Source organism: Staurois parvus, unplaced genomic scaffold, assembly GCF_062004578.1.
Source record: "Staurois parvus isolate SC_StPar_1 unplaced genomic scaffold, SC_StPar_1.0 ptg000011l, whole genome shotgun sequence".
Taxonomy (NCBI): domain Eukaryota; kingdom Metazoa; phylum Chordata; class Amphibia; order Anura; family Ranidae; genus Staurois; species Staurois parvus.
Genome location: NW_028317807.1, coordinates 12,000,414 through 12,019,256, shown reverse-complemented (window position 1 = coordinate 12,019,256; position 18,843 = coordinate 12,000,414). Strand labels below are relative to the sequence as shown.

The window sequence follows — 18,843 nt, the reverse complement described above, 5'->3', positions numbered from 1 at the left end:
TGTTCAGCAGTGCAAGACAAATAAATTCTTTAAAAATCACGTGATTTCCTGATTTATTTTTTTAATTCTGTCTCTCAGAGTGGGAATGCACCTACAATGTGAATTTCAGACCCCTCCATGATTTCTAAGTGGGAGAACTTGCAAAATCGCAGGGTGTTCAAATACTTCTGTTCCTCACTGTATATACTTTTCAAATTTTTTACATTAGTTTGTTTAACACTTAATTTGATATCGCAGTGTTCTTTAATCAAATATTGACACCACTCATATGAAGGCACCTTTCAAATCCAAGTCTGGCTGCAGTTGGTGCATATTACAGACAGACTGAATAGACTAGGCATATGACAGCTCATAAAGCAGAGGAAAAGAAAAGGTAAGGAGCTATATCTGCCAATTTGCTTGCTGCCTCTATATATTTGATTGTATGAAATACAGAGATGCTATGTTTCTATTATATCAACTAATCTAATATAGCACATAGCTGAAAAAAAAAAACTTAAACAATCCACTAGGTGGCAACAAACAAAGGAATGAGTTTGGTTTAATATCATAATTTGCAGTAATCTGAGGTCACACCAACCAGTTTCTTTACATTCTATAAAGAGCAAATGTAACATCTATCACTGACAGCTGAGTAGGCTTGTTTCTGATTTTTCTAATAAATGACAAATCTAAACTATAGATTGCAAATTTGCATATCTATAGAAATATAGATCTCTTTTGGAAATTTTTTTTTTCAAACAGTCTAGTATTTCTTAGTTTACCAACCCCCGCTATTTAGACACAAACTAAATAAATGTAACTGGTGTAGAAATTTAAGATAGTGTTCCATTCATTGTACCTGATCTAGTGCAGGGTGCATGACTGGGTATACAAACACAATGATTTTCTCACAGTGGGATCATAAAAATATCTCACTTGTCAAACACAGTAGGTTTTTGCACATAGTGGAGATACCATATGGATCTTGCTAATCAGTGACAGGCTGGTGTTCAATAGCAGCATCCCAGTCAGCTGCTTCAGCTGACAAAGGTAGAGAATGACCTAGTGTCTAAAAAAAAAAAAAAACCTCCAATTTATTTTCCTCCCCATGCGGGAGGTGCTGAAATGCACATTGCAGGGACAAGGGTACTGGTAATGGACATTTTCCACCTCCAAAACACTGGCTATAAAAAGAAGATATATTCAATCTCTGCTGTTTGGTGATGTAATGTACAGTACAATATCTTGCCTCAAAACTTGCATCTGAGCATTAATGATAAAGATGAAAGGCAAATTTTTGCATGTAAAAAAAATTTTTTTTTTTTTTCAATCAGGCGCCTGCAGAGCATTGCATCTGTGATCAGGGGATTGCTGGTGCAATATCAGGCTCTTGCACACTCTCCCTTTTTGTCTTGTACTGCTATACAGGCTTTCAGTAACAAAGCTGAAGGAAGAGTGAAAGGTGGGACTTGCAGTTTCTTCATTCATAGATTCCTGTTAATGAATGACAAAGTTGTGTGGGAGGAGCACCAATATGTGCGTCAAATGTGAAAAGTGTAGCAACTCTGCCTCATAAGTTGGCGAGCTTCATATGATGCTGTGCTCTGTTTAAGAGTCACCCTTGAAAAAAAATGTAAGTTCTTGTGTTGACTGCTGAAGTTTTGGTGATGCTTCAAATCACTTAGGTGTGAACAGGGCCTTTTCTGCCCTTGTTGACTGCTATTCTGTTCAGATAGGTTTTGAAAGTGCAAGCTGTGATGGACTGCCTGGCCCCCTGACTGGGTGCCTCCTGCCCTCCAAATCCTTCCAGCAGATTGATATCTAATTCAAGTCCTTTACGCCAGGCATCATACACAGACAAGATGTTGAGGTAAAACCAAAGGAATAATTGGAAAAGAAATGTAACATAAATTACAGGTTTTTATACACTTCATAAATAGGGGCAGTCACTACATGCACAATAAAAACAAATATTACATATTGGGGTAAACATCCCATAATGGTTAGGTAACTACAGTGAAGGAAATACAGTTGTGTCCAAAATTATTCAACCCCCACTGAAATTGAGTGTTTTGGCCAGTTTGACATTGCTTTTGATCATTCAGTCATCTTGCTTACATTTACATTAAAGAGGCACTTGTAGGTCAGACAAATATAACATAACAGTTATAATGAAATAACCACAAATGTCTTTTCTGTGCTCACAGCATTATCAGTTTTATTCAACCCCCAAGTGACATTCAATCTTAGTACTTAGTACAGCATCCTTTTACAGTTATAACAGCTTTTAAACGTGAAGCATAGCTTGACACAAGTGTCTTGCAGCGATCTACGGGTATCTTCGCCCATTCTTCATGGGCAAAGGCCTCCAGTTCAGTCACATTCTTAGGCTTGCGCACTGCAACTGCTTTCTTTAAGTCCCACCAGAGGTTCTCAATCGGATTTAAGTCTGGTGACTGCGATGGCCACTCCAAAATGTTCCAGCCTTTCCTCTGCAACCATGCTCTAGTGGACTTGGAGGTATGCTTGGGATCATTGTCCTGTTGAAAGGTCCAACGTCTCCCAAGCCTCAGGTGTGTGACGGACTGCATCACGTTTCCATCCAATATCTCCTGGTACTGAAGAGAATTCATGGTACCTTGCACACGCTGAAGCTTCCCTGTACCTGCAGAAGCAAAACAGCCCCAAAGCATGATTGACCCTCCACCATGCTTCACAGTAGGCAAGGTGTTCTTTTCATCATAGGCCTTGTTCTTCCTCCTCCAAACATAGCGTTGATCCATGGGCCCAAACAGTTCTAATTTTGTTTCATCAGTCCACAGAACACTATCCCACAACTTTTGTGGTTTGTCCACATGGCTTTTGGCATACTGCAGTCGACTCTTCTTATTCTTTGGAGACAGCAAGGGGGTACGCCTGGGAGTTCTGGCACGGAGGCCTTCATTACGCAGTGTGCGTCTTATTGTCTGGGCTGAAACTTCTGTACCCACATCTGACAAATCTTTTCTCAGTTCCTCAGCAGTCACACGGGGACTTCTCTCCACTCTACGCTTCAGGTAGCGCACAGCAGTCGAAGTCAGCATCTTCTTTCTGCCACGACCAGGTAGCGTTTCAACAGTGCCCTTTGCCTTGAATTTGCGAATGATGCTTCCTAAGGTGTCTCTTGGTATGTTTAACATCTTTGCAATCTTCTTATAGCCATTGCCCTTCCTGTGAAGAGAAATCACCTCTTCTCTTGTCTTCCTGGACCATTCTCTTGCCTTCACCATGTTTGTAACCACACCAGTAAATGTCTAGAAGGAGCTGAGTATCACAGTCATTTTAAAGCTGCCTAATTGGTGCTTATTATGCTTGATTGCTGCTCGGTGACATCCACAGGTGTTTTCAATACCTGATGGAAAGCACCTGTATGAACCTCTGTTCTTCAGAGTGGTAGTCTTTAAGGGGTTGAATAATTGTGGCAATGAAGAAACCACATAAGAACCATTTACTACTGTATTACATAAACAATTGATGTCATTTTAGTTGCATTTGGGTAGTTACAACGTCCTTGTAGGATTTGATTCTGAATACAATTCCAAATGTACACTATAGTCCCTAAACCCCTTTACAGCATTGGGGGTTGAATAATTTTGGACACAACTGTAAGTATTTGATCCCCTGCTGATTTTGAATGTTTGCCCACTCACAAAGAAATGATCAGTCTAAAAATCGAATGGTAGGTGTATTATAACACTGAGAGACAGAATAGCAACAAAAAATTCAAAAGAAATGCATATCTAACAAATGATGCACTGATTTGCATGTTCATGAGGGAAATACGTATTTGATCCCCTTCACAAAACATGACTTTGTGATTGCCAACAAGGGATTTGCCATCAAGTACTGAGGTCAGACATTTCCTGTAGTTGGCCACCAGGTTTGCACACATCTCAGGAGGGATTTTGGCCCACTCCTCTTGGCAGATCCTCTCCAAGTCATTAAGGTTGGGTGGCTGACGTTTGGAAACTCGAACTTTCAGATCCCTCCACAGATTTTCAATTGGATTAAGGTCTGGAAACTGGCTAGGCCAATCCAGGACCTTAAATGTACTTCTTCTTAAGCCACCCCTTTGTTGCCTTGGCCATGTTTTGGGTCATAGTCATGCTGGAACCAATCCATGACCCATTTTCAATGCCCTGGCTGAGGGAAGAAGGTTCTCACCCAAGATTTGACGGTACATTGCCCCGTCCATTGTCCCTTTGAAGCAGTGCAGTTGTCCTGTACCCTTACCAGAAACACAACCCCAAAGCAGAATGTTTCTACCACCATGATTAACAGTTGGGATGGTGTTCATGGGGTCGTAGGCAGCATTCCTCCTCCTCCAAACACAGCGAGTTGAGTTGATGCCAAAGAGCTCGATTTTGGTCTCATCTGACCACAACACTTTCAACCAATCCTCCTCTGCATCATTCAGATGTTCAGTGGCAAACTTCAGACAGGCCTGGACATGTGCTTTCTTGAGCAAAGGGACCTTGTGGGCACTGCAGGATTTCAATCCTTGTGGGCGTAGTGTGTTACCAATTATTTTCTTGGTGACTGTGGTCCCAGCTGCCTGGAGATCATTGACAAGATCTTCACGTGTAGTTCTGGGATGATTCCTCACTGTTCTCATGATCATTGACAATCCACGAGATGAGATCTTGCATGGTGCACCGGACCTAGGGAGACTGACAGTTGTTTTGTGTTTCTTCCATTTGCGAATGATTGCACCAACTGTTGTCACCTTCCCACCAAGCTGCTTGGCGATAGTTTTGCAGCCCAGTTCAGCCTTGTGTAGGTCTACAATCTTGTCCCTGACATCTTTGGACTTGGTCTTTGCCATGGTGGAGAGTTTTGAATCTGATTGTTTGATTGCTCCTGTGGACAGGTGTCTTTTATACAGGTAAGAAAATGAGATTAGCAGCACTCCCTTTAAGAGACTGCTTCTAATCTCAGCAAGTTACCTGTATAAAAGACACCTGGTAGCCAGAAATCCTGCTGAATGATAGGGGATCAAATACTTATTTCCCTCATGAACATGCAAATCAGTGCATAATTTGTTAGACATGCATTTCTTTTGATTTTTTTGTTGCTATTCTATCTCTCAGTGTTATAATACACCTACTATTCGATTTTTTGACTGATAATTTCTTTGTGAGTGGGCAAACATTCAAAATCAGCAGGGGATAAACACATTTAAAGTCCCATACTTCTTACTTTTTGTGTTTACCTTTTTTGGATGTGGTGCCGAGTCTGTCACATACATCCAATGCTGAGTTACAAGCTAACTGGTTGCCATGAACAGCTGCTACAGATTCTGGCTGCTCCAGTCTTAATAAATTACCCACAATTTTATTTTGAGGGTGTGCTGAAGGCACCTAAAGACCAACAATGTCAGGATTTATTTCCTCTTACTTCACTCCTACTAAGCAAGTAGCAGTGATCAGCCTTCACTGCTCCTCCTCAGGGAGACAGGTTTGATATATGAAAGAAAAGTCCTACTGCTTTACCAAGATGGCTGTGGTCCAAAGCAAAATACTGTGTAGAATGAGGCATGGTAAGTCTGTCCTGGGAAAAAAAAAAATCAGTAGGCAAGTAGCCTAGGTTCTGGTAATTATTCCTTAGTCCTGCGCTTTTACAGTCATGAAAATATTGATAATATTACACTTATATTACTATATATTTAGGTCTTGCTGATTGTAAAAGCAGTTTTTGTGCTCAGAAACAGAGCTTTCAGTGCAGCGATGTGATCATTTTAATCTATAACAAAGGAAACCATGTTACAATATAAAATCACAGGACTTTATAGTTATGTCACTGCTATAAGCACCATTATTTTTGAAGAATGGTTTTCATGGGCTTAAACTAAAACCCAGCACAATGTAATAAAACAGGTGTTAAATAATGTTCTACCTTGTCTTTGTCTTCAACAACATCTGCTACAATATCATCAGGGTCTAATATCCCTCCATCTTTGTATTCTAGATGATGGATCTTCACCCAATATCCTGGTTCCTTAAAAAAAGAAAAAAAAATGAAAACCTGATCATACACAAGGTTATACTAAGGCTGAAAGATTAAACAAAAGGCTTTGATTCTAACAAATATGCTTGTTTTACCATAACACATGCAGTTAATTTGTCTGTTAAACCATTTGCATTAATATGAAAATACCTTGAAGGATACAGACATCCAAACTGTTTATTTATTACTGTGTCTTGCATTTTTTAACTTTCATTTATTTATACATACTACTTCTGTAGTGAGTTTTACATGTTTAACCGTATTGGGGGAAAAAAGGTGGGCTGTTACTAATATATACTGTACACTACCTGTAAAATATGTATACACACACATTATATATACACATACATATATATATATATATACACACACACACACACACACATATTCACTGTATACTGTATATCCCAAGCAATTTTTTAATCCTGTTGAAAATAAACTTTTTTAGGGTGCTTTAATACAGCACATTAGATGACCTCAAATAATTAAATATAATATACAGTATGAATACAGAATGTCAGAAGAATATGTTAATAGATACTCTGATTATCTTGATGACTAAATACTAATAACTACGTTTACTCCCATTAATGTTGCTCTGTGTATCTGTAAATTATTTATACTAGAGTATCTAGAAGAAAGTGATTCTAGTAAGAGAAACCATTGCCTTAAAATCGCTTTTGGCATGTATCCCTGGAATGCCAGGCCAAAGTGCAGCTTCATGACTCATGCACCGTTACAAACTCAAACAGCACCCTTTTTGTAATGGCACTCAAAATGCAATGTGTGTGGATCGCACCTATGTGAACCACCTCAATATGAACACATAATATCTAGCCTGTCATGTGAACATGTGCATTTGAAAGTGCACGCAGAATCGCATGTGTGTGAACCAGGGCAGCTCTATTCATAGCTGGGCATTTTGGGATCACAGCAGAATCACTGCAATTCTGCTCATGATCGCAAAACGCAGGTTCAGGTGCCATTATTTTCAAGGACACCTTAACCGTGGTGCGGTTTTGTTGAGAGGAGAATCGCATTATGTGCAACTTGTCACCCAAAAGTAGCTCCTGCTCTTTTTTGGGCAACAAGCTTCATGTGATGCAATTTGCCACACAGTAAATTGCACGACAATCTCTGCAAAACCACACTACATTTTAAGAGCAATTAAAAATAACGACACCTGAGTTTTGAATCAGTAGTGAGTTTTGAGAGTGGGCACAATCACATAGATTCTTCCACAATCCCAAAATGGCCAGGTGTGAACGGGGCCTTACATAGCGGACACCAGAGCTTGATTTGGCTGCTCAGCAAGCGCTAGTACTGAGCATCCAAGTGTTTCCATGTTCGAGGGTAACCTTTTTTTTGGGGGTTCTGGTGCCTTGATTATTTGTTCAGAAGATGAGCTTCCACTAAGCGATTAAAAGAGCCTGACACTCCCTTTTCCTGATTAGCATCCAATCAGTGCTTGTCACACTGCAAGGTCTTTCCCTCCCTGCTCCGGTTGCGGTGCTGGAGACAGGCAGGGAGGTTAGTAGGAGACAAACAGTGCAATGTTAAAAACATCAACAGTTTAAGTTGCCATAAAGCCCCTTTTGTTTTTAAAAGCCCCAGACATTCCTAAAAGCACCTCTGCCTAATGAAAAACATCAACCCTTAATTTTTTTTTTTTTTTTTATCAAGACAAGTAGATAGTCAAGAGGGATAAGTAGTTTGGGACCCCTATTCAGTCCCTGGACAAGTAGTTTTTAAAAATAATTGCACACACCTACAACACAGTGCTGCCAGAGGATGTCCTCTGAGTTGAATGACGTCCTGTGTTATTTAACCCATCTGACTGGGAAAAATACTGTGAAATGTAGGGTTTTCCCACAATGCCCTTCATGCACAGTATCGATGCAGAGAGCGGCACAGATATCACCAAGATAAGAGGATACCACCAGTCCTCCTGTATGGGGCCCAGGCCAGCAGAGGGGCCCAGGAAGCTGGGGTAAATCGGATGTGCTTTGGGAGGGAGATTGGCACGGTGAGAGTACAATTACTGGAACCGATCCCTTGTATGGTTCTCTCTGCAGCAACTGAAGACTGGCTTCTCCTCCTCTCTCTCCCGCTGGTGTTCAGCTGCTACAAAGAGAACCATACAGGGGATTGATTCCAGTAATTGCCCCATGCCCCCTGCCACACCCATCACCCTCCCTGTGCATTGTACATTTTCCCCTGATGACCAGGCCCCCCTGTGTGCCCACACCTTCCCAGTGCTACCAGCTACCCTCCTCTTAATCCCACCAGCAGCTGCAAACACAATAGGATCCTTCAGGATGAAAAGTAGGGGAAGGGTCCAGTAAATATGTCACAAGTCACAGGGGATTGATTCCAGTAATTGCCCCACACCCATCATCCTCCCTGTGCTATGTCCCTCTGTGTGCCCCCATCCACCATCCAGAAGAAATCCCACCATATAATGTGTAACGTACAGGGCTCACTGTACTATCACTATTGATTGTGATTAAAATATGTTTACATTAACATTTATATATGCAACTGAAGGCAGAATAAAATGTAGGGTAGCAAAGTGAAACATCATATATAAATCACTAAAACATTTCCCCATGGGACTTTAAATGAAGCATGATATATGTATAATAAATATCAGTTTATTGAGTAGAAATTAACCACATGCATATAGGAATTGTTTAAAATATCAATTTAGTTAATTACAAACATCAGTAAAAAAAATATGCAACAAGCTGTTATAATTTATCTATAAAATTTGTCACAACCAAGTTGTTTGAAATTAGCAAAGATACATCCTATAATTCAACGCGTTTCTTCAGGAGTGGATGTCAATATGTAACCCACAGTAAAAGCTAAAAAAACAAATAAATAAATGGTTTAGAAGCACTCCCTTAGTATAAGGAATAAAAATAATATATATACTAGTGTCCTACAGTGGCTTGAAAAAGAACTAAGGCACCCAACGGGAAAAATCCAAGGGGAAGTACCATAAAAAAAGTACATGGATGTATTGAGAGGGTGTAAAATTCCAGGAAACGACCAACAATCCTGTGAAAAGAAAAATAATAGAGAAACAAAGTTATGGATATATACATACACTGTATTGCCACAAGTATTGGGTCGTATGCCTTTACATACACATGAACTTTAGTGGCATCCCAGTCTTAGTCCCAAGGGTTCAATATTGAGTTGGACCACCCTTTGCAGTTATAACAGCTTCAACTCTGCTGGGAAAGCTGTCCACAAGGTTTAGAAGTGTGTCTATGGGAATGTTTGACCATTCTTCCAGAAGCACATTTGTGAGGTCAGGCACTGATATCGGATGAGAAGGCCTGGCTTGCATTCTCCGCTCTAATTCATTCCAAAGGTATTCTGTCGGGTTGAGGTGCAGGCCAGTCAAGTTCCTCCACCCAAACTTACTCATACATGTCTTAATGGACCTTGCTTTGTGCACTGGTACGCAGTCATGGGGCCATCCCCAAACTGTTCCCACAAAGTTGGGAGCATAAAATTGTCTTGGTATGCTGATGCCTTAAGAGTTTCCCTTCACTGGAACAAAGGGGCCAAGCCCAACCTCTGAAAAACAACCCCACACCATAATCCCCCCTACACCAAACTTTACACTTGGCACAATGCAGTCAGGCAAATACTGTTCTCCTGGCAACCGCCAAACCCAGACACATCCGTCAGACTGACAGACAGAAGCATGATTCGTCACTCCAGAGAACATGTCTCCACTACTCTAGAGTCCAGTGGTGGCATGCTTTACACCACTGTACCTGGTGATGTAAGGCTTGGATGCAGATGCTCGACCATGGAAACCCATTTCATGAAGCTCTCTATGCACTACGGTTGTGCTAATATGAAGGCCACATGAAGTTTGGAGGTCTTTAGTTATTGACTTTGCAGAAGGTTGGCGACTTATGCACACTGTGCGCTTCAGCATGTGCTGAGCCTGCTCTCTCATTTTATGTGGCCTACCACTTCGTGGCTGAGTTGCTGTTGTTCCCAGTTGCATTCACTTTGTTATAATACCATTAAATGTTGACCATGGAATATTTAGTAGCAAGGAAATTTCATGGATGGACTTATTGCACAGGTGACAACCTATCACTCCTGAACTCCTGAGAGTGACTCATTCTTTCACTAATGTTTGCAGAAGCAGTCTGCATGCCTAGGTGCTTGATTTATACACCTATGGCCAGGAGGTGATGGGAACACCTGAATCCAATTATTTGGAGGGGTGTTCCATTATTTTTAACAATATAGTGTATATCCCAGTGCTACCAACTAAAAGAGGAAGTTGCCTCAATATATTGGAAAGTGAAATTAGTGCAAATATACACTAAATACACACACAATATGTGTACCCATACATGTACACACATACCCAGGTATAAGAAGAGAAAAGGGGTGGTGGGGGGGAGGGTTTGCTACATTAGAGAAGCATAGTGTATAAACAGGAAGAAAAAGAAAATTGTGAAGAAAAATAATAAAAGGGCAAAGAAAGTAAAACAAGTTAACCTAAGGGTAGGAAATAAAAAAGTTTAAAAATGTGTACACGAACAGATAACAGTACCTAAAATACCAATATGAATAATAACTAAGCACAGAAGTTAGCCCATTAGATCTGTAATGTCAGTAAGAGAAAGTACTACCAAAGTCAAGTATTCACCTGATGCTGGCAGATATTGGTGATAGTAATCCAAAAAGTCTTGGTCCCAAATGGTCCACCCTCCCTTTTACTCCCTCACTTTATCACCAGAGGGAAACCAGGCCCCTCCCAGCACCATGGTGGCCCACAGTTGAAGGAGAAACAAAGCTTCGCCCGCCACATCCCACAAAGTGAGCAAAATGACGCCGGCACCACATAACACATGACGATGCAAGACCATCCCGTGCATATGCACATAAGCTGGCATAGTGATGCCAAGCATGCATGATGTGTGCCCACATCACGCTGGTGAAAAAAAAACATGGTGCCAATATGAGATAACATGGTGACATGTGATGTGGGCATATGTGCACTGGCATATGCACATGATGGTTTCACATCTTGGTGTGTTATGCGGCACCAGAGCCATTTTGCCCACTTTGTGGGCTGTGGATGGTAGAGCTTTGATCCTTCTTCAACTGTGAGCCAACATGGTGCTGGGAGGGGTCTATTTTCCCTCTGGTGATAAATTGAGGGGGGCAAAGGGAGGGTGGACCATTTGGGACCTAAACGTTTTGGTTTACAATCACCAATATCTGCCAGCAACAGGTGAATACTTGAAATTCTCTGACATTACCCACACACTAACTTCTGTGCTTAATGATTATTCATATCGGTGTTCTAGGTATTGTTATCACCACCTCTCTTAGTGCACAAATTTGTTTTTGAATTTTTTATTTCCTGATGAGAGAGAGGCCTGTAATTGGCATCATAGGTAGACCTCAACTATGAGAGACAAAATGAGAAAAAAAATCCAGACAGACAATCACATTGGCTGATTTGGAAAGAATTTATTTGCAAATTATGGTGGAAAATAAGTATTTGGTCACCTACAAACAAGCAAGATTTCTGGTTCTCACAGACCTGTACCTTCTTCTTTAAGAGGCTCCTCTGTCCTGCACTCATTACCTGTATCAATGGCACCTGTTTGAACTTGTTATCAGTATAAAAGACACCTGTCCACAACCTCAAACAGTCACACTCCAAACTCCACTATGGTGAAGACCAAAGAGCTGTCGAAGGACACCAGAAACTAAATTGTAGACCTGCACCAGGCTGGGAAGACTGAATCTGCAATAGGCAAGCAGCTTGGTGTGAACAAATCAACTGTGGGAGCAATAATTCAACAATGGAAGACATACAAGACCACTGATAATCTCCCTCGATCTGGGGCTCCACGCAAGATCTTACCCTGGGGGTCAAAATGATCACAAGAACGGTGAGCAAAAATCCCAGGACCACACAGGGGGACCTAGTGAATGACCTGCAGAGAGCTGGGACCAACGTAACAAAGGCTACCATCAGTAACACACTACGCCGCCAGGGACTCAGATCCTGCAGTGCCAGACATGTAACCCTGCTTAAGCCAGTGCATGTCCGGGCCCGTCTGAAGTTTGCTAGAGACTTTGGATGATCCAGAAGAGGAATGGGAGAATGTCATATGGTCAGATGAAACCAAAATAGAACTGTTTGGTAGAGACACAACTCGCCGTGTTTGGAGGAGAGAGAATGCTGAGTTGCATCCAAAGAACACCATACCTACTGTGAAGCATGGGGGTGGCAACATCATGCTTTGGGGCTGTTTCTCCGCAAAGGGACCAGGGCGACTGATCCATGTACAGGACAGAATGAATGGGGCCATGTATCGTGAGATTTTGAGTGCAAACCTCCTTCCATTAGCAAGGGCATTGAAGATGAAACGTGGCTGGGTCTTCCAACATGACAATGATCCCAAACATACCGCCCGGGCAATGAAGGAGTGGCTTCGAAAGAAGCATTTCAAGGTCCTGGAGTGGCCTAGCCAGTCTCCAGATCTCAACCCCATAGAAAACCTTTGGAGGGAGTTGAAAGTCCGTGTTGCCCAGCGACAGCCCCAAAACATCACTGCTCTAGAGGAGATCTGCATGGAGGAATGGGCCAACATACCAGCAACAGTGTGTGCCAACCTTGTGAAGACAAACAGGAAATGTTTGACCTCTGTCATTGCCAACAAAGGATATATAACAAAGTATTGAGATGAACTTTTGATATTGACCAAATACTTATTTTCCACCATAATTTGCAAATAAATTCTTTCCAAATCAGCTAATGTGATTGTCTGGATCTTTTTTCTCATTTTGTCTCTCATAGTTGAGGTCTACCTATGATGCCAATTACAGGCCTCCTTCATCTTTTTAAGTGGGAGAACTTGCACAATTGGTGACTGACTAAATACTTTTTTGCCCCACTGTGTATGTATGTATATGTATATGTATATATGTATATATATATGTACACAGTGGGGATCGAAAGTTTGGGCACCCCAGCTAAAAATTTGTATTAATGTGCATAAAGAAGCCAAGGAAAGATGGAAAAATCTCCAAAAGGCATCAAATTACAGATTAGACATTCTTATAATATGTCAACAAAAGTTAGATTTTATTTCCATCATTTACACTTTCAAAATAACAGAAAACAAAAAAATGGCGTCTGCAAAAGTTTGGGCACCCTGCAGACTTAATATCTTGTAATGCCCCCTTTGGCAAGTATCACAGCTTGTAAACGCTTTTTGTAGCCAGCCAAGAGTCTTTCAATTCTTGTTTGAGGTATCTTTGCCCATTCTTTCTTACAAAAGTCTTCCAGTTCTTTGAGATTTCTGGGCTGTCTGTCACGCACTGCTCTTTTAAGGTCTATCCATAGATTTTCAATTATGTTGAGGTCAGGAGATTGTGAAGGAAAAGTTTTAGTGTTTTATACATGACATGTATCAGGATGGAGGCACACCATCATAGGTATCATGCCTCATTTAAAGTCCTATAGGGAAAGGTTTTTGTTTTTTGTGTATAGCAATATGAAACGGTTCCCCATCATCCACATTCCTTTCGTAAATAAACCATGTCATATACAAAAAGAGAACATTCAATATACATGAAGTTATATAGAATAGCTAAAATTTAAAAAATGAAGCACTGATAAAAAAAAAAAATTAAATAGAAAAACTGATCACCACAGTACAACAAATTGCAAGGAACTAAACAGATTTGGCCAAATAGATTTTTCCAGGGAAAACATTTTAACTGTAAATGTGAAGCTGCCAAGAATGAACAAAGCTGCAAAACTGTGTGGTCCACAGGAATTCAGACTGGCCCGCCAAGGCATTTTTAGAGGGAAAAAAAGGAAATAAAGGATAAAAAAATCATTCCTTTTCAGCATAAAAACAACAGTATGCAAATTATGAAGCGTTAAACTTGCCTCCTTTGTTGACTTACATCTCACGTAATGTCCATGCATACTTCTCAGCATTAATACTATTGTTGATTTTATGTCCTGATTTGGGGGATAACCAAGTACTGTTTCCTCCCTGTGTTTTATTTCAGTGAAAAACTTTTAGGAGGCTAACTGAAGGAATAAAACCTGCTAGTGTCACTATACATCGAGTCCATATAGGACTTGACACATTCCAGGAGCCAGGTGGTACCTAATGTTTGAGGTTTTCTCTAGTTGTCAATAGAGCCGACTCCACAAATCCAACTGCTTCTGATTTCCATATTAATTTGCCCCTGATTTAATTTATGTAACATTATTATGAGATGCTATCAAGCAAAATAACCTGCCTACTATGCAACACTAAACTCCAGAGATCAGTCAGTTATAAGGTCATGTTTACCATGTAATCTTACAACTGAAACAACCTATTAAATACATAGCCAACTGCAGGTATTATACTGTAAGGGCTCATTTACCATATATGTAGTGAAAATAGTTAAAAATAAAATGTTTTTTAACTGCGTTTGGCGTGAGGTAAAGATGTAAAGCACATACACACTGCTGCATGGAGGAATTTGTGGATGAACCCAAGTGAAATGGCCTAGTTCTCCTACGTGGTTATCATGCAGGACACTACTGAACTTAACTGCTCAGGCATGATCAAGCCTAAGGTGTCTGCACATTCTTTTCTTTATAGTGAACACATGAAGTTTAAAATATGGGAGCAACTAATGTCAATGTTTTTATATGATGTAAAGTTCCAGGGCTGTCATTTCAGATCTTGGTTTTCATTGACCTGGCATAAGCTTGTACATCAGTCAGCTTGGAAAGATGGTTGAGGTTGGTTCTAGCAGTGCCTGCAGGTACATGTTACATTGTCTGCCCTTTGCAGCCGGACATCTGGGTGGCAATACTATCACCAAAAAAAATAAAAAATTTGAACTGAACTCAAGGCAGAGAGAAAACATTTAATGATGCTGTGTATTTCTTTAAAAATAATTAAATATAGCTTGTACATACAGCAAACATAAGCACCTGAATCTGTCTTCCTCTGCACAGCAGCACTCAAACTGGGATAAGGTGGGGAAAAACTAGATGTTAATCAGACAAGGAATATGGTGAAAGAGGGATAGGGCATAGTGAGTGGAGCTGAAAACTTAAGCCAGCCATACATGGGTCGAATTCCGAAATAATTTTCTAAGAATTTTCATTCGAATTTCGCACCATTAGTGGGTCACACAAACAGTCGATTTTCGTGCAACCATCGAATTTGAGTGATCGGGCATGTTGGAAATTTTTTGAAAAACGAACAAATTTCAAATCAGATAGGAGAATCATGCGGGAAATATAAACAAAAAAAAAATGTGCATAAGCTGTGACCTGGAAAGAAAAGAAAATTCTTGGGCACGAAAATTCTTTTCTGTAGCAAGATGAGGTGAAATTGAAGGCTTGGTTGGTTGAATTTCAAAATCAATGGTGGCACCATTGGATTACAAAAGGCACAAAATTTCCCATTTTCTAAAGAAAATTAGTTCGGAATTCGACCCATGTATTTTCTTTCCAGGTCACAGCTTATGCTCATTTCTGGGAAAGTTTAGGTGTGGCAAGCTGGATTCAAAATTGGTTTACTTTCTCAGGGTGAAGGCAAGTTCACATTATAGAGTACAAGGACTCTGGTTAACGCAAGCTAGCAGTTAACAGTGTATTAAAGTCCAGCCCTGAGTATGCCCAAAAAAAAAAAATTGTGACAGCCTCCCCCTCACATATACATAATATAATGCTCTTTTAGTTTAGGGATCAATACTTACTTTACACCTCACTCCCACAGCATCTGTTACCCTGGTCTACTCCTCTCCCAAACTGGAATATACAGTGGATATAAAAAGTGTACACAACCCTGTTAAAATGTCAGGTTTCTGTGATGTACAAAATGAGAAAGATAAGTCATTGCAGACCTTTTTTTCACCTTTAATGTGACCTATAAACTTACAACTCAGTTGAGAAACAAACTGAAATCTTTTTGGGGTGGCGGGGGGGAATAAAAATATAAAAACCTAAAATAATATGGTTGCATAAGTGTGACACCCTTAAACTAATATTTTGTTGAAGCACCTTTTGGTTTTATTATAGCACTCAGTCTTTTTGGGTATGGCACATCTTGACTTGGCAATATTTGCCCACTCTTCCTTGCAAAAATACTCAAAATCTGTCGGATTGCGAGGGCATCTCTTGTGCACAATCTTCTTCAGATCACCCTACAGATTTTTGATCGGATTCAGGTCTGGGCTCTGGCTGGGCCATTCCAAAACTTTAATCTTCTTCTGGTGAAGCCATTCCTTTGTTGATTTGGATGTATGCTTTGGGTTGTTGTCATGCTGAAAGATGAAATTCCTCTTCATGTTCAGCTTTCTAGCAGAAACCTGAAGGTTTTGTGCCATTATTGACTGGTATTTGGAACTGTTCATAATTCCCTCTACCGTGAAGAACCAACTGAAGAAAAACAGCCCCAAAACATGATGCTGCCACAACCATGCTTCACTGTGGTGTTCTTTTGGTGCAGTGTTGTGTTTGCGCCACACATATCTTCTGGAACTATGGCCAAAAGGTTCAACCTTGGTTTCATCAGACCACAGCACATTTTCCCACATGCTTTTGGGAGACTTCAGATGTGATTTTGCAAAATTTTGCCGGGCTTGGATGTTTTTCTTCATGAGAAAAGGCTTCCGTCTTGCCACTCTACCCCATAGTCCAGACATCTGAAGAATACGGGAGATTGTTGTCACATGTACCACACAGCCAGTACTTGCCAGTTATTCCTGCAGCTCCTTTAGTGTTGCTGTAGACCTCTTTGCAGCCTCCCAGACCAGTTTTCTTCTTGTCTTTTCATCAATTTTGGAGGGACGTCCAGTTCTTGGTAATGCCACTGTTGCGCCATATTTTCTCCACTTGATGACTGTCTTCACTGTGTTCCATGGTATATCTATCTAATGCTTTGGAAATTCTTTTGTACCCTTCTCCTAACCTTTTAACAATGAGATCCCTCTGATGCTTTTAAAGCTGTCTGCGGACCATGACTTTTGCTGTAGGATTACGACTAAGAAAATGTCAGGAAAGATCTACTAGAACAGCTTTACTTTATTTGGGGTTAATAAGAGGCACCTTAAATGATGGCAGGTGTGTACTGACTCCCATTTAACATGATTCTGAACACAGCTAAATCCCCACTTATAAGAGGGTGTGCACACTTATACAATCACATTATTTTAGTTTTTTTACACAGGAGTATGATTTTTTTTTTTCAGAGCCTGTAAGAGCACCTCTGTGTTAGCCTATGTGTCCAAGCACATATAAGTGTTTACAGGCATATTGGAAGACAAAGTTTTACAGAATAAAAAAAAAAAAAAAAAAACACCAGGGCATTCAGGAGAGGAGCTTTTGGCCCCCCAAAAAAGCTAGAGTTGCATAAACATGTCTAATTGTGCCTAAACGCAAGATGCGTTCATTCCAATGGTCAAAATAAATTAATGTTCTGTCCAATGCTCAAACACGTGACATGCTGTGACGCGCCTAAACGTGTGTGCAATATGAGGCTATAGGCACGTTTTTAAGCTACTTTTGCTTTGCCAGGAGTAAAACGCCTTCAGAGGAAAAATTGGAATGCCTAGTGTGCATGAGCCCTTAGGAAAGCATTTGGCTTTTTAAATGCCCTTCATTTGATGATTTTGGAATCAAATATTTTGTCATGGACAGAAATCCCACAGGACCCAAACACAGAACATTTTTAAATCAAAGTCTTCATTCTGACAAGATCACAGTGCAAAGGTAAATGTTTTCCAATTGGCAAATGTCTCAATGGAAGCGAAGAACTGCAGTCATAAACAAAACATGTTGAGGTCAAATTACTTTTGCAACATTAAGGACATATTGTACATGTTACTGAACAGAAATGCCATTTGATAATATATATAGCTATAAATAGAGGAAAGTCATGGTGCATATACAAACACAATGTAATATGAACAGGATTCAAATTATTTAAAGTGATATTAGAGACAATATTTAAAAAACAAACAAAAAAAAAAAAAAAAAAAAAAGCATGTCATACTTACCTGCTGTGTGCAGTGGTTTTGCACAGAGCAGCCCAGATCCTCCTCTTCTGGGGTTCCCCGCTGGTGCTCCTGAACCCTCCCTCCTGCCAAGTGCCCCCAGAGCAAGCAGCTTGTAATGGGGGCAGGCTCGCTCCTGAGCCACTGCCTTGTGCATCCATTCACACAGAGCCATGGCTTGGCCCACACCCTCTCTCTCCTCATTGTCTCACTGGTTGTGTCTCCCAGCCAATGAAAGCCAGTCCCCAGAAAAGCAAGGCTCTCGTGCACATCATTGGATCGCTATGGGGCTCACTTAAGTATTAGGGGGGCTTTATTTACCCTCATACATAGATTGCATGAAGGTGAAAAACCTTGAGCCTTTACAACCACTTTAAATCTATAATTCCCTTAGATTTACACTAAAATAGTTATAAATTATTATTCAGTGGTCTGTGCTATAGCGAATAAACTGCTATAAAGTATAAAACGTTACATTCAGTGCTCTGTACTATAGCCAGTAAAATGCTAACATTTTTTAATATAATTTTATTAATAGATACAATTAACTACTTCAGCCCCGGCCAATTCTGACATTCCTCTCCTACATGTAAAAATCAGTATTTTTTTGCACAAAACCACAAAACATTATATATATTTTTAAGGAGAGGCCCTAGAGATTTATTTTTTTGGGGGGGAAAAAAAAAAAAAAAAAACTTTTAATGAATTTTAATGCAAAAAAATACAATATAATAC

The 18,843-nt window shown here is 40.3% G+C and overlaps 1 protein-coding gene across 4 annotated transcripts in view; it reads right to left on the bottom strand.

Moving 5' to 3' along the window:
- PARD3B (par-3 family cell polarity regulator beta) overlaps positions 1-18,843 on the bottom strand; it is a 1,797,179-nt gene that overhangs the window by 1,694,316 nt on the left and 84,020 nt on the right. For all 4 annotated transcript variants that reach the window (XM_089670923.1, XM_089670934.1, XM_089670945.1 and 1 more), the window contains exon 2: positions 5,917-6,018. In XM_089670923.1, coding sequence (XP_089527049.1) covers positions 5,917-6,018 — 102 coding nt within the window. The remainder of the gene's footprint in view (positions 1-5,916; positions 6,019-18,843) is intronic.